The sequence below is a fragment of the Eptesicus fuscus genome, chromosome 9, assembly GCF_027574615.1.
Source record: "Eptesicus fuscus isolate TK198812 chromosome 9, DD_ASM_mEF_20220401, whole genome shotgun sequence".
In the NCBI taxonomy this organism is placed as follows: domain Eukaryota; kingdom Metazoa; phylum Chordata; class Mammalia; order Chiroptera; family Vespertilionidae; genus Eptesicus; species Eptesicus fuscus.
Genome location: NC_072481.1, coordinates 11,627,954 through 11,652,757, shown reverse-complemented (window position 1 = coordinate 11,652,757; position 24,804 = coordinate 11,627,954). Strand labels below are relative to the sequence as shown.

The following is a 24,804-nucleotide window of genomic DNA, read 5'->3' as shown; positions in this document are numbered from 1 at the left end:
GGAACAGTCTTTCCTGCATGTTTCCGGGCCCCCACTGACCCCCGGCATTTCTAAGATACTTACAGATCTGGAATTGGAGGTGTATAAGGAGGCATCACACACGATGCCGTATCCCACCAGCCGTTCCCCAGGGAAGAGGGTGCTGGTGCTCACGGGGGAGACCAGCACTTCGGTGGTCTCAGGGAAGACCCACTCCACAGTCACATCGCTCAGGACGGGGGCCATGGCCTTCTTCAGGGATTTGACCATCTGTTGGGCGGAATCACAACACCGGTTGGGGAGATGTGTGAGCGGGGCGGGTATGTCCAGATGCACGAAGCCCAGGTGGGTATGACCATGCGGGGACGTGAGCCGGGAAGAAGTGACAAGAGGCCGTGGGGTGGCTTGCCTGCCAGTGAACAGGCCACTTCTTAGGCTCCTGCAATGTCGGAGTTGGAGCAAATTTTTGCTGTCGTCTTCTCTAAGCTTAGCATTTAATAAATGAGAAAACCCAAGCCTCAGAGGAGGGTTGTGACTAGTCCAGGGCACACAGAAACTTTGTGTCAAAAACATGAACCAGATGGTGATCGTGAGCCCGTGGATCTGCTTTCCTGGGCCTCCTTTTCCCCATGTGTTAAACTCAGGGTCCAGCAGCAGAGGGACGGGGGCCCGTCCACCTACCTTGGGCTGCAGCCGCTCCCCCTCCGTCAGGAACTCAGCACTGCCCCTGGACACGGTTGCCAGCCCCTTCACTAGCCTGTGGCAGACGTTGGGTCCAATTCCAAAGCTATAGCACCTGGGGAGGGGAGGAGAAAGGCTGCTACTTCCCATCCTCTCTGCCATCTTTGTCTCCTGATGGGGAGCATGGTCCAGGCGGACGCTCTCACAGCTGGCCCAGCTTTAGGCAGAGGGCCGGGGAAGAGGGCCATCCATGGGCATTTACATTCACACGTAAAGCCCATGGCTTCCGCCCCAGCTCAGAGTCTAAGCAGCAGGAAGGGCTTCGGTTGGGAGCTTCCTTTGGTTGGGAGCTGGATGCAGAGGTGTGGGCATCTCATCCCTCCTGAACTGGGAGGGGGAAAGGCAAACTTTGAGGTCAGCCACACCACCTTGGAGGCAAAGCTCTGAAAGGTTTTTTCCTCGTCTTCTGGCATTTTCCCCACGTGGCCCGGGTTCTGGAAACCCCAGTCCAGGGCAGCCCAGGACAGCCATGTCCTAGACCTTCAGCTCGTGCCCACCTGGTGGAGAAGGCGTGGTTTCGCACCAGCTCCAGCACCTTCCCGGTGTTGTTGACCGCCCCGTCTGTGACCACGAACAGAAGTCGCGGGTGGCCTCGGTGCACTGGCTGCCGGATGACCCACTTGAGCGGGGAGAGGATGTTGGTGCCGCCCATGTCAGCCCGCATTCTCTGAATGTTTTCACAGGCCATGGCCAAGGTCTCCTGTAGGAAAGGCATAGGCAGGGGAGATAATTCCCAGGGTCACCGTATGGTGCGGAGACTCTGAGCCTCTTGAGGGAGGAGTCCTTTTGTTTCCCTAGGTCAGCAATTTTCAACCTTCCCCCCCCCCCCCCCAACATAAACTAATTACTAAAATTACATAAAAATATATATTTGTTGCCGATCTAACAAAAATAATGGTATACTTTTGATTCATTCACATCAGATGGCTAATGTGTTGGCTGCTGTCATTTGTGTGTGTGACAATCTAAGGGAAAAGATTGCCCCCGACTAAATAGATAGGTATTGCATGTCTTAGAAAGCCTTGCAGCTCACCAGTTGAAAATCGCTGCCCTAGATAATAGTTCAACCTCACTAGAGTTGAGTCCTGTTCCCCATCTCACCTCTCCCACATCCTGGAAGAATAGGTGGACACTTAATGGTATTTGGCATGGTTCTGCCCAATCACACCCCCACCAGCGCCTGCCATGCTACCATTCGTGGTGTTATATTAACTTATCATCGTCCTTTCTGGCCCAGGATTATTGGCCTCGGATGAATGTCACTACAGCAAGGACAGATGCTCACTGGACATCCGATGTCCTTCTGCTCCTGTCTCAGGAAGATGCTCTTCCAACATCCATGCTTGGAGTGACCGCACACGTCAAAAGTCTTAAAGTGTACAATGTACCTTTGAGCCAGAAAGACTAGAAATTTATTCCAAGGGAATCATGAAGGAGGTATGTTAAGCCTTCGATACAAAGATGATAAGCAAAAAAAAAAATGGAAACAACTTCAGTGCCCAACTGCAGGGGTTTAGTTAAATAAGTCACGCCTGTCCGTGCAGCAAAACACTAGGCAGCCATTAGAATTACGCTGCAGATCTATGCTGAGTGGCATAAAATGTGCTCCTGACAGGCTGTTGTGTTCGAAAAGTAGTTTCTGGAAGGCCTAATCCTATCTTTATTTAAACTGTGGGTAATTCGTAGAACAAGGTCTGGAGGGATTTACTCTAAGCTCTTAATGTTGTTTTTCCTTTTATTTTTCTGACGTGATCATGCGAGATTTGCGTTTCTTTTTGATTTTATCTAGTTTCAAAGGCTGTGGGATAATCAATATATATTATTATTGTATTAAAAAAACCCATAAACTACTTTTAATTGACAAGTGGCTCCTAAGTCCTCCCTCCCTCCCTCCCCCCTCCCTCCCTCCCTCCTTTCCTTCTCCCTCCCTCCCTCCCTCCCTCCCTCCCCCCACCCTCCCTCCCTCCCTCCCTCCCTCCCTCCCATTCCTAGGCCTGCAATTTTGAACGTGCTGCTGGGGCCACAGTCCTGTTATTTAAAATTGTAGCTTGAGTCTCGTGAGTCCCATCTCAGCCCACTTACCCACCTATTCACTCGGCCATCCCTTCCTGTTCACTTCTTTGGCTAAACCTTGCGCGGATCTACTGTCCTCTTAAGGCAGAGGCTTCAGTGAGTGGCAGGCCTATGCATCCTTTCTACCCCTCCCTGGACCCCTGTCTGCGCACACCCACACTTTGCCCAACATATTCTTTATTTTAAAGAGAAGGGTGTGAGATGTCAGAAAACTGCCTGAGCAGAGTTAGCCTCTCTTTCCTGCTTGGCTCCTGGGTATCATCCTGGTCCTATACGTGTGGACAGCCTTTGAGCAGGCCTCCTCTCTCTTTTTCTGTCCTTTGCTCCTCACCACCCGCCCTTCCTAGTCCCAGCCTTGTCCTTCCTTACCTCATTGTAGGTCTGACTGGAAGGGAAGAGGGTCTTAAATGTGGATCCAAACCCAATGACATTGAAGAGGCAGGCTGGCATGAGGCTCTTAAGAGCCACCAGCATGGCATCCTGGCAGGCAAGAAAAGGGTTTTCAGGATTCGGGAAGGAGTTATGACTTCTGCTGCTTCACACCGGTATTATTATCCCAGCAGGAATCTGTCTCCACACAGGCCTTCCGCCCCCCCCGCCCCCCTGCCTGCACCCAACATCCCCCTTTCCCCCAGATCAAGAAATCTGCTGATGCTGAGTGGAGGCTGGACCAAAGCCATCTCATGAAATTTCTCACTCGGGTAGCAAGTCTGACTTTTCAAAGCCATTCTATTATGGTTGCCAGTTCCATCTCACCTCCTGCTGACCCTGAGAGGTAGGGAGAGCAGGGAGCACTCATTTCTTTCTGCCAAAACAAAATTGATGTCTAAGGGAGGCATGCGGCCTGGTCTGGGTCACCCTGGTGATGGGATAGGCTCCTGGCTCTCATCCAGGGCCTTTTGCAGCAGAATTCACCCAATTATCATTGACTAGGGATGAATTGCTTTGGGACAGTCTCTTTAGGTCATATTTGTTGAATGCCCAGGATGTACTTTACCTACATTACCTCATATAATCTTCACAATAACCCTTGAAGCAGGCACAACAGTATCCCCATTTTATAGGAGAGAACACTGAGGTACAGAGAGGAGAGCAACTTGTTGGTGAGCATTCAGATAGTAAATAATGGAGCCAGGACTCAGACACAAGTCGCTTTGCCTCCAAAGTCTGTAAACATTAGAATCTTAACCTACTTTAACTATGCAACATCAGGAGACCAGGGTAAAGGTATATTGGAAAAGACGATGCCAAAAAAGAAAAGTGGAGATGACAAGAGGGAAAAAGGATGATATTGATGATGAGGCAATAAGTATCAAGCAATTACTACATATCAAGCACTGTGATACACTCTTTATATTACCTCATTTAGTCTCTAAAAGAGTGGTTAAGAAGGTGCACTTTGATGTTAAACATATCAGGGTTTAAATTGTACCTTTACTATTGCTAACTTGACCTTGGGCTAGTTATGTCACTCCTCTGAGTCTCAGCCTGGCACATAGTAATCAGTCAGCAAGTGGTTATTATTATCACCCCAACAAGATGCATACCAATATTAATACCTCTGTTTTACAGAGAAGAAGACTGAGGCTTAGAGCATTTAGGAATTGTACTGGATCACAAAACCTAAAGATAGGACTGAAGCTTTCAAAACACAGCTCTGAGCCCTGGTTGGTGTGGCTCAGTTGGTTGGACATCATCCTGTGTACCAAAGAGTTGCTGGATCGATTCTTGGCCAGGGCACATGTCTGGGTTGGGGGCTTGAACCCCAGTAGGGGGCATGCAGGAGGAAGCCGAACAATGTTTCTCTTTCACATCCATGTGTTTTTTTTCTCTCCCTCTTTCTCCCTTCCTCTCTCTAGAAATCAATTTAAACATTTTAAAAAATCTTTAAAAAGTGAAGCTTTAAAAAACAACAACACAGCTCTGAAATCTTCATTCATGTTGGCTCTGCCTTGGCACAGAACTCAGGAATTGGGGGAAGGGCTCTCCCTCACCCCCATATAGTTTATTGATGGCAGCCCAGGGATCTCAGCATGGCTTCAGGGAAACAAGCTGTTCCACCCCAGAATTTAGAAGTAAACAGCTGTAAGTGGATCCTGGCAACTTCCACACCATAAGGACCTGCAGCCCCCCTCCCACCCACTCTGTAAACATTAACATTAATGTTCTCTTTGTTGCTTGTGTCAATACATTTTATTTCTTTATGAAAGAAGTCCAGATCTGCTTATTTTTTCATTAGCCACTAGTGTATATTCCTGCTAGCAGGAGACGTTGCTGATCCATACAGATTGTCTCTGCTCACACCTATTAGAATTTTCAAAGCCGTGTTTTTGGCAGCAAGTGGCAGCTGAAGAATGAGACCAGCTGCAGGAAATTAAATTGGTTGAACTTTCCCCTTCCGCGTGGCTGTTTGGATTTCTATTCTCTCCTACCTCCCTAATTCCAGTTTTTCCTAAAACTTCAACAGAACCGGCCACAGTTAATGATGCAAGCAACCCCCCAATGACCTCATTATCAATGGGGGGAGGGGTGTGTGGCCTGAGTAATTTCTATGTCTTTTTCTAAAAGGGGCAGGCATATGTAGCAGAATGGATTGTGCTGATGCAAAACCATTTGTGAAAGGTAACCTTGAGGCCAGGGAGCTGAGCTGGAAAAGCAAGCAAGAAAGACTGCAAGGGGGAAGGAACTGTGAGAGGAGCCCTGGCGGAAGTCGCCATTAGAGAATTCTGGAATGTCAAGGTCGGAAAGGGTCTTTAGTTCAGGAAATGGATTTCCACTCATGAACCAACTCCATTCAACTGGTAGTAATGGCCTGGAGCACCTTGATGAGAAACATATAGAGACTGAGTCCAGACTCAGCGTGGTAAAGAATGTCATGGTCAATTGCTGATGTCTGCCTGGGCTTGGGAGAAGGGAACAAAGGGATATAGGACATATGTTTGCCCTCCCTGTATTAATCCTTCCTTCTCATTTTACAGACCGTATAAATGAAGCCCAGAGTTGAGAATCAATTGGTCCAAAGCCACATAGCCAGCCAGTGGCAGACTGGATCCTGGAACCCAGGCATTTCTCTTTTACTAAGTCATGCAGCAGAAAAGACATAATTAGAAAAGAGAGCTTTTCTTAAAGGGGGAGTATGTATCATTCCCTATCAGAAAGGTGAGGCAAATGAGCACTGAGCCAGGATATAGAAAGCTTAGGCTCCCTCACTAGCACTGTGATGTTGGAAAAAACAGCCTCTCCGGGACTCAGTTTCCTTACCTGGAAATGGGCAGGGAAGGTGGATTAAATGCTCTCTAAGGGATGTTTCATGATCCCATGATACTTAGAGTAACTGTGGAGACATCTTACAAATTGGTCCAGCTGTGGAATGGGATACACACGGGCACTGGACTGTGCTTCAGCACTCCAGCACGGTGGACAGCTCCCCATTCCAGTATTTGTTTTTGATGGCGGGCAGGGGCGGGGAGAAGGTACCAACCAGTCCTACATCCCAGTGTCAAGAGGCCTCAAACAGGAACTTGGGTTCCATATAGGAGGCTCTCTCATGCTTCAAGACAAAACCCAGTCAGAGCATGACTGAGGAGTTAGCTGGCCTCACAGACCCAACTAACCTCTCCACTCCTTGCTTATCCTGTTGCCCTGGGAACAAGAGTTTGCTCCAGGCACAAACTGGGAAAGGAGTGACATTTCAGGTGACAACTGAGCCCTTTCCCTTCTCCTTCCCTCATGCCTTGTTTTCTTGAACTGTGATCCTTTACCCAGTTCAATGAACCATGACTGGGGGCTTTTTATGCCTAAATATAGAGCAAGGCCCCATGGGGAGAGAGAGATGAGCAAAGATCTGGTCCTTTCCCTTAATGAGTTTCCCATAACTCCAAATGAGACAGATCTGCACAACTAGAAATACAAGGGAGAGGGGGATAATGCCGAAACCGAGGTAAATAATCTCCTGAGGGAGAGGAAATGCCTCTGGACGTTGGGGGCAAGGTGATTACTCTGTCTTCCTCACTCATCAGAAGTCTCCACAGCAGTGAGACCATGCTCCATACATGACTGGTTTGAGGGCAGACAATGAGTTTACAACCTGCTGTCTTTTCAGATGGCCAACCACAAAATTTTGCCTATATTAGGCATTTCAAGAAAAAAAAAAAAGAACCAAGTTTTTTTTTCTACTGGATTCTACACATTATTTGATGACAGGGGCCATCTCCAGTGAATTTCTGATACCAGGTCGTAGGGACAGACAGACATGGGTTTGGTATTAGACCGCACTGGCTGTGTGACCTTGGGTAGGTTATTGAAACTCTCAGGATGGGCTTTCCACTTTGGCAAATGGAGACCATAGCCCTAACCTCAGGATTATTAGCTGGATTCAACACCCACCTGTACCCTTGTCCACTCAGTACCTACTGAGGGGTGTTAGCCCGAGTATCACTCAGGTTGTAGAATGTCGAGGGAAGATGTTGATAACGTCATCCCTTGTAAGTGGACAATAGTTCTGCCTCTGCTCATACCACTTCAGGGTTTTCTTTCGGGAGCACATTGAGTTTGGGTGTCTCTGTTCAAACTGATTTTAAAAAGTTGTTCCTTTTAGGCATGGAGAGCCATTTAGGGAGGTGGTTCAGGTGTGGAAGGGGGGGCATCTTGGAACCAAAAGTGCTGATGGAGCTGGTTTGGGGGAGCACCGCTGATTTACCCTGGAGCACAAGACCCTGGGGAGGGGTCCTCTAACAGGTACCTTGACACGGTGGATATTGGTCCCACTCATGCTGCCGCTCCTGTCAACGAGGAAGATAAACTCGCCATGGGTCTTTCTCAGGTTCGGCTGGACCGACTGGAGGTCAGGACAGAAGTTGAGCATGATGACAGAATGGTGGGGAATGTCCTTGTGGAGGCGTTTCCGGATGATTTCTGTCTGGAGGAGAAAGAAAAACCTCTCACTTGGTATTCAAGGGGTCCAGCGCTACTCACGTGGTCTCCCATTACTCAAGTATTGTCAAGATCCCGCTCATATTCTGCATGAGAGACTTCCAGGGTGACTGCATCTGGCTCTCTATTTGCTAGCTTTTCACTGGTTGCAACAGCAAGCATGGACTTTGGAGGCAGAAGACCTGGGTTTGAATCCCAGCTCTGTCACCGTCTAGCTGTGTGATCTTGAACAAGTCCCTCCTCTGGGCCTGTTTCTTTAATTTTAAAAACGAGGCACATGATGTTCCCTTCTCAGGGTGGTTATGAGGACGAACTGAGCTGGCACACAGATGGGAGGCCCCGGCACACGTGCAGGCCTTCGGTTGAGTAGCAGTTTCTTTCTCTTTCACACTCAGTGTCTGAGCTACTCTCTGGCTTATCTTGGCTGTGACCTTGGTTTCTCTGGTTTACTGATTCTCTCTCACTGATAACTTTCTACTCTTTCTCTAAATTTTACTTTTTGGAAAGCCTGCCCCCATCTTCCAGGTGTACTCAATTACTTGGTTTCTTCATCTATGAACTAAGGACAAGAGTACGTGCCTCGCCAAGTTGTACCAATAAACGCAATGCTTGTGAAGCCCGCTGCCCGGCAGTCATCGGCTAAATGGTAGCCATCATCCCTGTTTCAGTTTGTCGTGGGCTCAGGCATTGCTCACATGCAGCTTTGTGCTCATATCTCTGCCTCCCCTCTAGCTTGTGTGTTACTTGAAGGTAGGCCATGCCTGAGCTTCTTTTTTTATCTCTAGGGCTTAACACAGAGCTTGGTGCAGAGGTGGGCTCGTAAACAAAGGGAGAACAGCACCATAGTTCTTGACCTTTTGTGTGTTCTCTTGGCTGACGTGGTGCTGAGCCTTCCTCCTTGACGCTCCCACTCACTCTGTACCAAATCTCATTTCCTCCCTCTCGCTCCATCCCGGCTGCCTCTCTCTGTCTCTTGATCTGGCTGCCTCTGGGTAGACATGTCCCTTTGTGTCTGTTTTTCAGTTTTGGTCTCTTTGAATCCCGTCCCCCAACTCAGTAGATGACACCATCACCCATCCAAGTGTTCAAACCGAAGATGGAGGACTTGTCGTTGCTTCCTCTCTTGCTCCTTCAGCAAAGGATTGCTACTTCTGCGGCTAAAACACATCCTGAACGCGTGCCCTTTTCTGTCTCCACTGCCACCACCCAAGTTCAGGACACCACCATCTCTTGCCTGGGTCCTTGCCATCGCCTCTTACTGGCCCCTTTCCTCCACTTTTACTTCCCGGTGGTCCATTCTATGTAGAGCAGGCAGCGAGATCATTCTCGCCATTCTCTTGCCTAAGCAATGGCTTCCCCTCATACCCTGTGTCATGGCTTATGAAGCCCCCAGGGCCTAACCGGCCCATCTGTCCACCTCATCTTTGCCCACTCCCCCCCATTTCACCCACACAGCTGCCTGTTTCCCAAACGTGTCACCATTATTCTGCTTCCAGTTCTTCACCGTCCACCAGGTCTCAATCTCAGGCAGGCTTTTTCTAGACACCGGGCTGAACAGCAGCCAGTGCTTGTCACTCATTCCCACATCATCCTGTTTTATTTCTCTCTGGTCCCCAGCCCTCTTCAAACTGACTGTGCTCATTTGGTTACTTCTTGTCTATCTCCCTGTGCTAGAAGGTAAGCTCCATGAGGACAAGGATGTGTCATTTTTCAGTGTGGCCTCCCCAATGCCTAGAATGGAGCCTGGCATCTATTGGACACGTAGTGTTTGTTGACTGAATAAATGAGAGAATGAATCGGTGTGAGTCTGTCTACCATTGACCTCTGTGTGTAAGTTTGTTTTTTCTCTATTTGTCTCTGCTTCTCGCTGCATTGCCATCTTTCCTACATGGTTATCTTTCTGTGCCATTTGCTCCCTCTTTGCTAAATCACAGTTTTGACAGCTTGTCCCTCCCACTCTTCCTGATTGACATTTGCCTTCTGGCTGCCCGCCTCCCTCCTTGGCAAAGGATCACGTTCTCTGTCCCGCATGGAGCTCCTTTGCCAGAGCCACGACCAGCCTGGCTCTTTCGATGACAGAGCCCAAGGCAGTAACAGCCACATCAGCCTCTCAGAGAGTGGGGGCCCCTGGCTCAGGATTCTCTAATGGCTCCTCAAGCTGCCATTATCTAATTATAATAAACTCATCATTTCTGAGCAGCTTCAGGCTGGTGGCTGTCATTCCTGGAGCTCATGAGAATACAGGGTATTTGCATAACCAACCCAAGGTGGCAAACTAATTCTCATTCGCTTCAGTGGTCCCAGAGCTAATTGATTTAAGGTTTGGTAGGCGGGGTACCCAGCCCCAGCCTGGGAGGCCCATTGCTCCCCCCAACCACGTTGTCCACATGCTGTAGTTCTCAGAGCTCAGTGCACAGCTGGCATTGCCACCCCCACTCTGAGAACCTGGCTTAGCCTCTTCTCCCTACTGACTCATCTGGGTGAGGGGGCACTTCTGGGAGAGGTATTTCCAGTGGGGTCGCTAACGTGGCAGTGATGTGATGGGCACTGAGCCATCTACACCTTCCCTTTGTCATCCTCCCCACCCCCACCAAGCAGGTGCTTCCAGTGGGACCTCTAACAGTCGGGGTGAGCAGTAAGCTGTCTACATGTGTTTTTGTACACTCCTCAGCTGCCTCATCCTCTGCCAGCCAGGCCAGCAAGAATGGGAAGGGCTCCTAAATCTATGCCCCTAGGATTGAGTCTAAGTCCTTAGCTTCGTTGCCATCAAAGTCAAATCCCAAGGGAATGGTCTTCCCCATTTCCCAGCTCATAGTTATTTTGGGGTGCTACACCTCAGTTTTTTCATCCGACAAGCAAAGAGAATAAAAAGAAGTGGGCCACCATTCTTAAAGGTATCTTGGCCTTGAGGACCCAGCTTGGTGTGCAGGGTCATGAACAGGAGGGCGACTGCCGGTACAATTTGTGGCCATCGCTGAGCCTGTTAGCATTTCTTCCCCACGCAACCCCTCAGCGTAGGGTCTCTTGTCTTTCGGCTTCATGGAGGAGAGGGCAGGCAGAGGGGCACGATCTTTGTTAGGCTTTCCCTTCCCTGTCTTTACTGTCTATGTAATAGCTACCAAGGACCCAGAGGAAGGAACAGCAAGAGACCCATTCAACAGGTGGGAAAACAGAGGCCCAGGAGTACAGAAAGAGCTGGGAGTGCGCCGGCTGTAGGGTGCCCCTGGGGGGTAAGAGCTGGGGAAGCATCAGCTGAGAATTTTACCTGGCTTAGGTACCTTGGTACCTTATGTACTTGGCTTAGGCACTAGATGGTGACCTGGCAGGCAGCGTGAGGACAGCACCGGGTGACTGCTACATCTGAGAGCCATTTGCCTCTGCCCCGCAGTGCCCCGGCCCTTTGCTGCCCCCTGACCCAAGGGAAACACTGACAAGGACCTGCCACCAGACTGCTGCGTGACCTCAGGCAGGTCCCTGACCCAGCTCATTCTCCTCAGTGAAGTCCAAGTCCCCAGTGCCACCCCGGCTCTGCCACCCCTGGCTCTCTCCTTCAGTCACCCTCACCTTTCGCTCTGCACTGCTGTCCTTCTTCATCCCTTTAATGAAATCTGCTCTTCCCTTCAGGTGCTGCTCAAATTCTCCCACGGTCATGTCCCCTTTCTCCATCAGGACATGTGGCATGTGGGGCTCTGCAGAGATGAGATCAACTCTTGGCACGTGCCCGAGTGTGAGGGTGATGCCAGGGGCCTCAGCTTAGGGGTGGAATCCTCATAGTGGGGAGGACTCCTAGAAGGAAGAGGGGTACAGAAGCCCTGGCTGCCTGAAGCAGGGTGGGGCCATGGGAAGACTCCTTAGCTGGGAGGCAGAAGTGCCTGGTGGCCACGGCTGACCCCTGGCCCCTCTCTGGGCCTCAGTTTATCCATCTGTAAAATGGGAGAGAGACTGGTTGCTCTGATATTTTCAGGTCCTGACATTCTAATGAATTCTTAGAGACAGAAGAGTTGTTCCCTGAGAGGTCAGAGCTTCCAGGGCTTCCCTGAGCTTGGGTTTCAAAGATCCTCTGCTCACCTGGCCTGTGGACAAAGTGCCCCAGTGGGTGCACGAGACCCTGGAGCCTCTGGGGCTAGGATTGGGGCAGGAGACACTCAATTCCACCAGCTGGAGCCAAGTTTCCTAGGAGGCTGGTCTCCTCTCCTCTGCCACACACCCCTACCCTTTCCCTGGCTGACCACTGGGCGAGGGGCCACCTGTCTGTGCCCCATTGGCTCAGCACCTCCTCCCTCCCACAGGCTTCCCAGGGGTCCCCCCTGGGGCACGGTACCGCTGGGGTGGATGAGGATCTCCACGGGCCGGTCGAAGGTGTGCCTGTTGGCCAAGGTGATGATTATGCTCTTGGCCGAGCGTGCGGACGGGGCGGCGTCAGCTCGAATCTCGTGGGTGGGACTCTCTACCCCTGAGTGGCACAGAAAGGCGGGATAGGCTCAGGAGCCCTGAGAGAGACAGGGCCTTTGTGGGGGACACTAAGATGCAAGCCAGAGATGACACTCCTGCCTATCAGGGGCGCCTGACCTGCTGGGTAGCCATGGACAGGTCTCCTCAATTTCCCCATCTGCAAAGTGGGGACCCAGTGGCGGGGAGTCAAAGGAATTGCCTCTCATGGAGGCACACAAAGATAGAAGATGGCCGAAACCGGTTTGGCTCAGTGGATAGAGCGTCGGCCTGTGGACTGAAAGGTCCCAGGTTCAATTCCGGTCAAGGGCATGTACCTTGGTTGAGGGCACATCCCCAGTCGGGGGTGTGCAAGAGGCAGCTGATCGATGTTTCTCTCTCATCGATGTTTCTAACTCTCTATACCTCTCTCTTCCTCTCTGTAAAAAATCAATAAAATATATTAAAAAAAAAAAAAAGATAGAAGATGCTCAGCGCTTGATCGCTCGATCGGTGGGCACTCCATAAACACCTCTCAGGCTGGAATGTCATGCTGCTCTGATAACACACTTGTTGACAAGAAACCACGTCCTAAAGCCTTGAGTGGGTTGGAGAGGGAAACTGTCAGAACAATGGCTCCCAACTCTGGCTGCATGTTGGAATGGCCTGGGACCTTCTAAATAGCCAATACCCAAGACATAGCCCAGACCAGGGGCCCCCGAAGCTCGGGCGGGAGATGGGTGGCAGGATTCTGGAAGGTCCCTGGTGATTCCGCTGTGCAAGGTGAGAAGCAGGAAGCGGCTCTATGGCTGAACTGCAGGGAGGGGACCAAGAACCACCCGCTCCATGCACATCCCCGGGAAGCCATGGCGGTGGGGTGGGCAGCCTTGAAGGCTCATTGGGAGGGGCCTGTCTTTGGCTGTATGCTGGGGAGCAGGAAATGGGAATCCGTACAGCTCCATGGACTTCAGGATGTCCTCCATCCGGGCCTGTCACATTCACCACCCTCCCCTTACTCTCTGTCCTGGGCAGCTTTGGGCCTAAAGTCCTCCCCAGCCTGGGGCCTCACGTCTTCCTGGCGCCTACCTGGGTCTGGGCAGCTCCCTCTCACCTGCAAGCAGGCATGGCCCACGGATCTCCAGCTGGAAGTTGAACTCATATTCCATGGGGTTGGACACATCCATGTCCAGAAGAGTTGCCAGGCACAGCTTGTTCCAGGAGTCCAGGGCCCGGCCGCCAAAGCAATGCCTGTCTTTGCTGGGAAGGGGACCGAGTGGAGGAGGAGGAAGTGGAGGAGGAGGCAGGCAGCAAGGACCAAGGCAGAAGGGGAGGGGGGTGCATCGTGAGAGGACGTCGAGAGGACGGTGAGTCTCAGGCAGCCCTGGCTCCCCTGCAGCCCAGCCCGAAAGGGGGCTGAGGAGCTTCCTCCCACCCCAGACCCTTACTCTCCCATTCAACCTGATCCCGGGGAGAGCCTGGATTCAGACACAGGCACCGAGACCCTGGAGGGCTGGGCCAGGGGCCAGGCTCAGTGCTCCACAGCATCAGCACACATTGTTTTTACCAGAATCCTCTGAAAAAAGCCACTCAGCGCCCATCTCCCCCATCTCCCACACGGGGAAACGGAGGCTCAGCAAGATGAGGCAACTAGCCCCAACATTCCCACAGTCGGGACTTGGCAGAGTGAGCATCCTCACTCAGTCTGCCCGGCTCCTGTCTGACTATATCACAACCCTTCTCAAATCCCTGCTCTGTGTCTGGGAGCTGGGAGCCCTCGAAAAAGCCTTGGTTTTCTCATCCATTAAATGGGGATAATAATGACATAGTTGTTTTTCATGAGTGTCTGTCCCCTGCTGAGCGCTCAAGTTTCTGGCTCTCTTTCTGTGTTGTCTCTCACCCTGTCTGTGATCCTGGTCCCTCTCCTGCCCTCCCCATGGGCACACCCTCTAAGGTCTTTGATGTATGTCCTTAAGGGCACATATACGTGGTGGCGTTTGGTTGTGAATGCACTTTAAACTGAAAAGATTATATTCTATTATGAATCTTACTCATTACTTCCCTTATTATTTAATTTTTTTAAAAAATACGTTTTTATTGATTTTTAGATAGAGAGGAAGGGAGAGGGAGAGAGAGATAGAAACATCAATGAGAGAGACACATCCATCAGCTGGCCCCTGCACACCCCCTACTGGTGATCGAGCCAGCAAACGGGGCATATGCCCTGACCAGGAATCGAACCCGGGACCTCTTGGTCCATGGGATGGCACTCAATCCACTGAGCCAGACCAGCCTGGCCATTACGCCCCCCACCCCCCGCTTTTTTTCCCCCCACTCAACACTGTTTCTAAGCTCTGTCCAAGTGTGTCAACCAAAGTCATTGCTGCCGACATGGTACCTGTCATATACATCGGGGCACCTATTATATCATGTGAGTACTTTATATTGTACTTATTTGCTCCTGCTTCTACCTCATGTCTATGGGCACCACCACCATGAGGACCCTCATCTGTGTCCCCTTTTTGAACTTATGAAAGGATTTCTCTGGGATCCCTGGGTCAAAGGGCACACACGGAGTGTTCCAAGAGCTCTCCATGGTGCTGTTCCAGATTCCACTTTCACCAGCACTGAACATGTCTCCTTCTCGCCTCATCCTCGCCAACACTGGGTATTATCTATTTTTCTCTCTCTGAGCAACTTTGAGGCTCATCAGGATTTGATGCAGACCTTTCCCACGAGCACCTCTGCTAACTCTACCTGCTGGGATGAGCAGGAACATGCTTCCTGGGGCCACCTCAGGGGCCTCTTGTTCCTTGACCTGCCAAAGTCTTGGCTGTCCCAGGTCCTGCCTCTTAAATCCACAAAGCTTGGCGCCTATGGCAGTACTTACAAAGGTAACGTACAACCTGGTGTCCCCTGGGCTGAGACTGGCTTGTGCCTACAGCTTCTCTGCTGTGGCATAAGTGTCCTCACCCTCGGCTTCAAGGTCCTACACGATCTGACTCCACATCAGCCCTCTGACCTCTCTCCTTCACTCTCCCACCTGCTACAGCTATACTAGCCTGCCCACCGCTCCTCACACACATCAAGCCTGCTGCCCCAGGGCCTTTGCCTCTGCTGTTCTCCCCTGCAGGAATGCTCGATCTGTGCCTACATCCCCCTCACATCGCAGGTCTCAGCTGAAACATCACTCCTCAGAGAAGCTTGGCCTGGCCCAGGACCCCTGGGTTGGTTCGCTCTTCTATCTATCTATCTATCTATCTATCTATCTATCTATCTATCTATCTAGATCAGTGATGGCGAACCTATGACACGCGTGTCAGCACTGACACACGTAGCCATTTCTGATGACACGCGGCCGCTGAGGTGGCCGCATGCCAAGGATGAAACATTTGCTGCTCCTGAGGATGAAACATTTGCGAAATAATGTTTTTTCCTCAAAGTGACGCACTACCCGAGTTATGCTCAGTTTTTTGGCGAAGTTTGACACACCAAGCTCAAAAGGTTGCCCATCACTGATCTAGATTAATCCTCACTCAAGGATATTTTTCCATTGATTTTTAGAGAGAGCAGAAGAGAGAGGGAAAGACAGAGAGAAATACTGATGTGAGAGGAACACAATGATTGGTTGCCTCCTGCACGTGCCCCAACCAGGGCCCGGGCCGGAGAGGAGCCTGCAACCGAGGTGCATGTCCTTGACCAGAATCAAACTTGGGACCCTTCAGTCCACAGACCCTTCTGTCCACTGAGCCAAACCAGCTAGGGCGGGTCCCTCTTTTATACTCTTAGCCTAATGAATGTCTCTTTCATTGTACTTTTCACATAATTAATTATGCATGCAAGTGCATCAGTGGTTCCACATTAGTGGTGTTATTCATTGGATAATGATTTCTCCCACCAAGTTCTAAAAAGGCAGGATCTGTGATGATTTTGGATCCCTAACACTCAACTCAGTGTCTTAAGTGCATGAAAGAATAAAGCCTGGAAATTCTAATCCCAAAGTGTCCAAATTCCAGAACATCGGGCCAGTACCATTCCAAGGCATCAGGGAGATCCCAATGCTCTAAAAGTGAGCGGGGCAGGAGCCATTGTTGCGGGGGTGGCCTCTAGCGCTGAGCCTCACCTTCAACTCCATCTCCACCGCCCTGCACACCCTGACAGACTCCCCCTGCCCACCTGAGACTCTGATCCTTCTGCCCTTGTCCGGGCAGGGGCTCCTTACCCTTGGGCCTGTTGGCCGGAGGGGTCACCGCTCTCTGTGCAGAACTGGGGCACAGTCGGGGCGCAGACAGCAGGCAGCAGGACCCGCATGGCCCCGCTGGGCAGCGTCGGGAGCTCTGAGGAGGTGCTGATGAAGACCTTGACATTCTCCATCGGGGTGATGGTCCCCAGGTTGACCACGAAGAGGATCCGCTCCAAATCCTCATCCAAAGCCACCTTTCCCAGTGTGCAGGGAGGAGGGGCGACGGAAACCCCCTCTCGCAGGATGTTTCCTAAGCGCCAGGCCGGGAGTCAGCCGCTGCATACATTATCGCTACTGCCCCCTACGCTTGCTGTGCGGTAGGTCTGAGTAGCCCATTTTGCTGATGGGGAACAGGCTCAGCGTAGGGATGTGACTTGGCCAAGTTCCTCAGCAAATTACTAACTCGTTGAACCAGGATCTGAACCTGCATGGGTCTGACACCAGGCCCGTGTACTTGTATCCTGCTGGGATTGGGAGACTTGGACCCACAAAACCCCCACAGAGGGTCACGTCTGCATCCGCAGACTCTACATCCCCAAGAAACCACATTCAAGCATGCCCCACCTTGGGATCCATGCTTTTGTTCTTACACTGTCCTCTCAGTTGTAAGGCCCATCTCCCCACCCCCACTTCTCCAGTCTTGCCCATCTATCCAACCCCTCCAGGAAACCCTCCATGAACACCTCTCTGGCCCCCAATCTGTACCCCTCTTTCCCTCTGACATTATCCAGACCTCTTTGGGCACAGCCACCTTCCACCTGCTCTCATGGTCACTGATAAGCACATCCTAGCTATCCTCCCAAACTTTGCATCTTACACATGGTAAGTGCTCATTAAAATATTCTTGAATGTCTTAATGATCAGATGAACAAACATCACTTCGATCATAGATGCCATGATAACGATCTCTTACATCATATGATGCTTGGTCTGGATTCTAGCCCTGTCTCAAACATGTGGAGGGGAGCAAAGGAGGGAAGGAATGGGAGACATCTATAATACTGTCAACAGCAACAAATATATATATGACGGGCTGTGTGGCCTTGGACCAATCACTGACTCTCTCTGAGCCTCAGCATCCTCAATAGCAATTTGAGTACTTAGTCTGTACCAGGGACTGCGGTGCGTGCTCTGCATACATGCTCTCTGTTGAGCTTTGGTATGTATAAGTATTAGCTTCATTTTATGGATAATTTTTATTTTTTATCTGAGCTCACACCCCTTGCAAGGACCAGAACAGGGAGTCAAACCTTGGTGTGACTCATTCCACAACCTCTGAGCTTAAATGACATGTTTTCTGTTCTGTAGAGAGAGCTGTAGAACCTGTTGTTGAATCCTCTGATTCTCACCAAGCTTTCTAGACGAGAAGAGGAGAGATTGCCTCTATTAACAGACAGTAAGGTGAGGTTCAGAGAGGGTCAGTGACACACGGGATTCCTGACTCCTACTTTAATGCTCTCTCTACCCTATGCCATTGCTACCCTTTCAGCCTGCCTGAGACTTCAGCCGGGCCCAGATCCTGCCATAGCCCTTCTGGCCTCCTTACCTGTGACAGTTGTGGCTCGAAGGTGGGTGGCATTGAAGTGGCCACCCTCCATCTTGGCTTTGTCCTTGATCTGTACCGTTACAACCCGGTCAGCAATGACTGCCTCGAAGCCGATCACCGTGGTGTACTCATCCAGCGGGTACACGAAGAGGCCTGCCGGAGCAGGACCAAGCGTCACGGGGTGCCCCGGCCCCACCCTGCACGCCCCTCCCCTGGGAAGGAACCCAAGCCTAGGTTGGTGCTCACTGCCATTTAGAGGATGCCAGAGAGGACTTGGGCTGGGACCTCACGGCTCTGCACTCAGGCCTGGCACTGTGTGAGCACAGGGGCTACTGGAAAAGGGACAGCAGCTCCCCAGCCAACTCTTACTCTGTAGGCATGTGAGGCCAGGGTGGCCGGGGCTTCTGACTTTTCGAGAGAGAGTAAAAATCTGGATTTTATGTGACCTGTTGTGTGGGCCAAATAACACACATGTGCGCAGTGAATTTGCTATTCTTGGCTCCCAGGAGCTGGGGCGTTGGAGGAAGTAAACTAGGGTTTGAATCTGGGCCCTGCTGCCTCTCCTAGGCTGGTGACCTTGGACAAGATGTTTAGTTTCTCTAAGCCACACAGCCCCATCTGTAAAATGGGGATAATAGAGCCCAACTCGTAGGGTCATCATGAAAATGGAAAAAATAGCCATTTATTAAGCTATGTGCCCACATTTTTGTACCTTAGTGCTTCTCAGCCTTGAAGAGCGCATAAATCACAGGTGAGGGGGTGTGTCTTGTCAAAAATACAGATTTTGACTCAGTAGTTCTGGGGTGGGGCCTAGATCTGCATTTTAACCAGCTCCTGAGCGATGTGGATGGCTCCATGGCGTGGGGACGTCAGGGACGATCAAGGTTGTATCTCATTTAATCTGCCCACCAACACGGGGGCGGCACAATGCTGGGCCCATAGTGAGCCCTTCCCTAACCCCTGCTTCCCATCCCCCTGCGCCTCAGTTTTCTCATCTATAAAATGGGGGACTGGGTCTTTTTGCATGTAGAAAGCCAAGGGGCTGTCCCCAAGTTATTCAGTAGTCTCCCGGGTCCCCAGTGGGTCCCCTTTTAAGCCACCCTCTCCAGGATTTCCTCAACAGGGTCACTGTCTGCCCAGGAGATTTCGGAGGGGATCAACTGTGGGTGAGAGGGAATCTTATCCTGGACAAGCCACCACACAGGGCCCTCCGGTAACCCCCTTCCTGAAGTGGAAAGAGAGGCGTCTGATTTACAAATGACTCCTCCAGGCAGACATCTGTCCGCAGTCCTGGCTGCCCCACCCAATGATTCTAATTCGCAGGCTGTTTTTATTCCACGCTGTTCTTCTGCACTCTAGACCTCATCTGCTCCTCCCACACCCCTCCGGACAGGCAAAGGGGCATCCTGCTTCTGAGAAGAGAGTGGCTTCTCCAGAGTCACAGGGACCAGAGCCACACCTGGGGCTGGCAACTCCTGGCTTCCACTGAGTCTCAGGCCCCTCCCACCGTGAGGCTCCCGGAGGAAGTGGAGGCTGGCCATTGGACGCAGGTGGGCATGCCTTGTGGGACCTAAACAGCGCTGGGCCAGCTGGCAGGGCTGAGCCCAAACCTGGCCTCAAATCCCGACCTGACTTGCTACCAGCTTTGAGGCCTACTGGGTGGAAATGGTACCCCCATTTTACAGGTGAGGAAACTGAGACTCGGAGAGGGCCCAGGCCTTGCCCAAGGTCCATCGGCTAACCTGTTGGGGTGGGGATTCAATATGGAGGAGGGGTCCTTACCCTGGAAAGACTGGGCTTCCAGGTTGCCATAGGTGAGGGATGCAGTCAGACCCAGGGCATAACCACTGACGAAGGAGGTGACATCAGAAGCAGTGAGGGGCAGGGCTGCCCCTGTCATCTGGTTCAGCAGACCGGGCATCCCGCTGGCTACTCAGCCTTCAGGGTCTGCGGGAGACAGGAAGCACAGGAAGTGAGAGGGGCTCCCATCCCCCCACCCCCCACCAACCCAGTTCTCTCACTTTAGACCCACAGGCAGTCGGAGCCTCATTCTCTTCCTTTTCCCCAAGCACTTCCCCGTTGGTGACCCCCGATAATGCTGAACTAGCAGAGAAGTGGTGACTCTGCTTCTTTCCATTTCACAGTGGAGAAACTGAGGCCTGAAGACAGGGGACCCGCCTAGATTTGCTCCGTGGGCTGGTGCACAGGTAGGGCTGGAGCCCATCAGAGCCCCGACCAGCCTGGAATTCTCCCAGCATTCAGTGCCCTCCTGGCCTGACCCACCCTCTGTCAGCCCCATAGCCTCTGAGCTGTAGATGCTTCCTTTGCAAAAGGAGGGGATGGAATAGCTCATCAAGCCCCTGCTCCTCTGATTTCAGTAAATCTACCCACTGTGTCCTCAGTGCTGCTTAAAGGAATGAGAGAATGGATGACCGTCCTCATTCCAACATGAAAGACTTCCGAGCACTTCGTAGGGCGGTGTATCCATTCTCTGTTGGGCTCCTGAGACCGCCCCCCTGGATGACCACTGCCCCTTGAGGGGTGGGTGGGAGTGGGAAGTGAAGTCAAACAAAGGGTGTGGAATATACATCGGAGGGCAGGCTCTCTCTGGGTTTTCTTCTCTGAGCCAGGTGAAGCTACCATGGGCTGGTAGCCTATTTGCAAGGCTGTTCAATGAGTGCTGACTGCTCTGCCTTTTCTCAAAGACGGAACTCTTCCCTCCAGGCCCCCCTCACGTCCCACCAGGATCCTCGCCCCCCTCTGCCACGCCGGCAGTGTCTTTTTAATTATGTTCTCCTTTGTGGCTCAGGCCCAGACAGCTCTCAGCCCTGGCTTATCTCCCGCAGGCTGACTGACAACAGGAGGTAGATAAGGAGCAGACAGGGGAGCTGCTGGATCCCCAGCTGCCTTCTCTGGGGGTTCTCTGTCTTGGTAGCCTCAGCAAAGCCTGGCTATTGGCAGGGTCAGAACAAGAGGGTGGAGTTCATTTCCTGAATCTCACCTCGGGCCACCCACACTCCCACCCTCCTCCCTCCTCCTGCTTCACTCCTGGCCCTGATGCTGATTGGGGAATGCAGCTGCAGGCAACGAGCACCCAGGTGTGGGGCGAACTTGGACATAAGGTTCAGTCCATCTTGGGGTGGAGTGTTGCCAAGGGCAACTTATCCAACCCAGTCTTCTCCTCCTACGCCTGGTGCCCACCCCAGGCTTCCTGGGGGCGTCCCTGAGCTGGGGAGTGGTGCTTGGATGAGCGATGTCGATAATACAGGGAGAAGGCCCTGGGAACCGGCCCCTTAACAATATCAGCCCTCTTGGGAAGAGTAAACTTGAAATTCTTTGGGGCCTAATTCATGCATATTTTCATCAATCCGTCCAGCATTGATAAGCACTGACTACCTTCCAGGCCCTAAATTTGCCACAACTCTGTCCTTAAGGAGCTTACAGTCTAGCTGCAGAGGAGATTGTGGAGTGGGGGAAGAATTGTAAGAGCAGCTGAACTTTGTTGACCATTAAAAACTTGTCAGGCACATATATTATCTCATTTAATCTCCACACCAATCTTAGGTGCAGTATTATCTTGTAGATGAAGATACTGAGGCCTCAAAAGAGATGTGTTTGGCTTGCACATGAATTTGGGGTGTCTGAAGGACATAGGGGTACAATGGGCGCTTGTGTAGGGCTTTCTCCTGGGAGGATCCCCCAGGGCCATCCCTGTGACAGATGGGGACCAGAGCAAATAATGCGGAACATCCACCCTCCAACCATCCCAAGCTGGGCCTCCAGTGGGCACCAGACCACAGGAAACACCTGGGAGAGACTTGACAGGGAAGAAACCACCGACGTTGTGTCCAGGACAGTGTGAAAAGCGAGGGCTCAGCCTCAGGAATGGTGTGAGCGGGTCCGACGTGGTGATATGGACTGAGTTTAGTGCGTCAGGACCAACATGTTCCCCTCCCCACCTTCTTCCCCTAATCTGCCACACCAACCTGTCTTCACCCAGGTCCTTGACTTATGTGATGCTGAATCTGGAAAATGGGCTAGAAGGAAGAGAGAAAACAGAAAGGGGACTGAATGGGTTGGGAGGAAGGAGGGGAAAGGCCATGGGGATGGAGGGGCCACTAGAGGCCTTAGAGCAGCCACGGGGAGAACTGGGGAGAAAAGAGGATTCTTTGGAAGAGGTGCCTGATTTACAGATTGGGCCCCATTCAATACTCGTTAAGAGCCAAAAAGAAAGCTTTGAATGATGTGGGGTGTCGGACTGTGTTTCTTTGGATGAAATGTTGTGCTGAGCCTGAGCCCTGAGAGCTACACAGGTTCTAGGAGGTTCCATGTTAAATACCAAGACTGTTCCCTAATGGACTAGAACTTGTAAATCCCAAATGATCGCTGTCCTTCAGACAGGCCTCTTGGGACCCAAACTCAGATTTAAATGCTGGTGGATAACTTACTGCCTCACTCACTCACCTTGAGTCATTTAATTCCTGAATGCCAGTCCCCTCATCTATAAAACTGGGTGAGGGCAGGGGCCACTGGCTTCCATCTCACAGGCACTGTGAAGACTAAATTGAATTAAATGTGTAAACTACCCAGCACAGTGCCTGCCATGTAGTAGGTGCTCAATAAATATTTATAAAGTGAAATAAAAAAGGAATGGATGTCAGCAACCTCCCTGAACAGGTCAGGTTCTTCCCCATCCTTGAGCCTTTTACGGGATGATGGTTGCCTTCCTCTACTGTACAAAGTCCTGTTCACCATTCAAGGCCCAGTTCCACTGTCACTTCCTCCATGAAGCCTCCCCTGATCCCCCAGTCCATCAGACACACCCTCCTAGGGCTTCCACAGCCCATGAGCACTTGTCTGTCACATCCCACATCATGAAGCTCCGTAACCGCCCTTCTACAACAGCTTGTCTCCCCCACTGCCCAGGGCTGTTGGCTCCGTGAGGACAGCAGGCCCATCCCCTTCTTCTTGGCCCATATCCCAGCGTCCTGAACAGGGCGCAGCTCGGAGGAGGGACCCTTAATGGGGGCACCTTCCGGATTCTAATGTTTTACAGTCATCGCCAATGCTCATGCCCACTTTCACTTTTCAGGTGGGGCAACTGACATGCAGAGAAGTCCAGCACCCAGTATTACACAGCTGGTGAGTAGTCAGACTCGATGAGACAGGAAGCAGCTTCCTCCAAAGCTTGTCCTTGGCCCTCCCCAGGTGCTTCCCAGTCTATGCTGAGCACAGGAGAGAGTGATGGAGGGGAGGAGAGGAGAGGGGAGGGAGATGAGGTGGTGGGAGAACCAGGAGCCTGGCGAACTGGGGTTGTGGGTCTTAGGCACACGGGGCTTCCTGTTTGCATCCTGAGCTCATTCAGCCCCTGCCCACTCTCCAACTCCAGAAGAGGCCACTGGCGAGGCCTGTTGTCTGGGGTGCAGTTTGGGCCCTGCAACTGCCTGGGGTGCAGTGTTCTAGGCTGAGGACAAAGACTGGACCAGCAGGTACCTGCAGCAGGTGTGGTGGGACCCGATTTAGATGCAATAAAGGACATGCAGGAAAGGGAGCAGGGGAAACCGAGTGCTGGGGCCCTGCCTCTCTTTAGTCGTCATGCTGGCGGCGGGGAATGCCCGCATCAGGGCTTCTGGGGTCAAGAAGAAGGCCTCCCTCTCCCCACTTGCCAGGGAATATTTGCTTCAGAAAGAGATTGGAAAGGGGTAAACTGGCCTGGTCCCTGTATCTAGAGTACTGCCTGGCGTCAGAGTCCCCGATGGCCACTTCCTGGTGGCCTTGGGTCAATTATTTGGCTGGGCTCTGCCACTTGCATATTGTGTGACCTTGAGCAAGTTACTTAACCTCTGTGCCTTGGCTTCTGCATCTGTAAAATGGGACCAAGACGGTGCCCAGTTCCTAGGAAACTGAGAGGATAAAGGCGAGAACGCCTATTGAGTGAGTGGGCAGGAGCCGGGCGGATCCTGATGGGCTGAGGGCTTCTCTTCTCTGCCTTCTTCCATAAGCCCTGCCTTCCTGGGCTGCGTGACCCCTGTGCAGGCTGCCAGGTCAGCAGAGCTGGGAAGATCCTTGGTTCTCTTCCGAAGTGTCCATATCAGTAACCCTCTGATTCTGCCCTTGGAGATGGAAGCTGCCTCGTCCTCTTTCATCCCCAGTTCAATGTTGTCCAAGAGACAGTATGGCAGACCTCCTCCCTCCACTGGAGACCTCTCACCCTCATCCTGTCCAGATCCCCCCAGATTGATTCCATAGAGTTGAGGGGCTGAGTGGGCTCAGCCAGGCCTGGACCAGATGCAGACTGAGCCCACCAAGCAATTCTGGCTCATTTACTCTGATGCTTTGCCCTCTTACCTTGGGCTAGGGGTCCTCATCCTTTTCCCTGTCGCCGACCCTACTGGAAGTCCATGCTATCACGCCCCCACTGGGAGCCTGTTCTCCAAGGACCATTCACTCACTGACCTGTACCAGCACCCCCATTAAAATGGGGGCAGGATCTCTGGATCCGGTCTGATGGTCCGATTGTTCTAGGCTTCTAGAATCCTGAAGTTCTCACATTCTGGTTCCTTCTTCCACAGCTCTTCCCCTTGGGCCCATACCCAGCTGATATAGCTAACAAATCCATGTTCCTGACACCCCCCGACCCCATGCTCCAGCCAGCCAAGACCACTTGTTTTTTCTCTAGACAAGCCTGGCTTCCCTGCTTCCATATCTCTTTTGATGCTGCTGGCTCTGCCAGGAATGCCACCCCCACCCCAAAACCCCTCTCTGGAGGAGCTCTTTTCCATCCTTCAAGGCCTAGCTCAAATGCCACCAACTCCTTGGAGCCTTCTCAGAGTCCCGTGCTAGGTACGATTGCCCCCACTAGCAC

The 24,804-nt window shown here is 51.8% G+C and overlaps 1 protein-coding gene across 1 annotated transcript in view; it reads right to left on the bottom strand.

Annotated features, from left to right (window-relative positions):
* Positions 1 to 24,342, bottom strand: part of VWA5B1 (von Willebrand factor A domain containing 5B1) — a 45,489-nt gene extending 21,147 nt beyond the window's left edge. Inside the window, exons 1-12 of the mRNA XM_028155437.2 lie at positions 24,288 to 24,342; positions 19,722 to 19,886; positions 17,940 to 18,092; positions 16,373 to 16,643; positions 13,265 to 13,410; positions 12,047 to 12,178; positions 11,290 to 11,414; positions 7,535 to 7,711; positions 3,163 to 3,273; positions 1,218 to 1,420; positions 661 to 775; positions 64 to 249 (exon numbers count right to left, since the gene is read on the bottom strand). Coding sequence (XP_028011238.2) covers positions 64 to 249; positions 661 to 775; positions 1,218 to 1,420; positions 3,163 to 3,273; positions 7,535 to 7,711; positions 11,290 to 11,414; positions 12,047 to 12,178; positions 13,265 to 13,410; positions 16,373 to 16,643; positions 17,940 to 18,092; positions 19,722 to 19,860 — 1,758 coding nt within the window. The 5' untranslated portion in view covers positions 19,861 to 19,886; positions 24,288 to 24,342. The remainder of the gene's footprint in view (positions 1 to 63; positions 250 to 660; positions 776 to 1,217; positions 1,421 to 3,162; positions 3,274 to 7,534; positions 7,712 to 11,289; positions 11,415 to 12,046; positions 12,179 to 13,264; positions 13,411 to 16,372; positions 16,644 to 17,939; positions 18,093 to 19,721; positions 19,887 to 24,287) is intronic.
* Between the last annotated feature and the right edge of the window lie 462 nt (positions 24,343 to 24,804).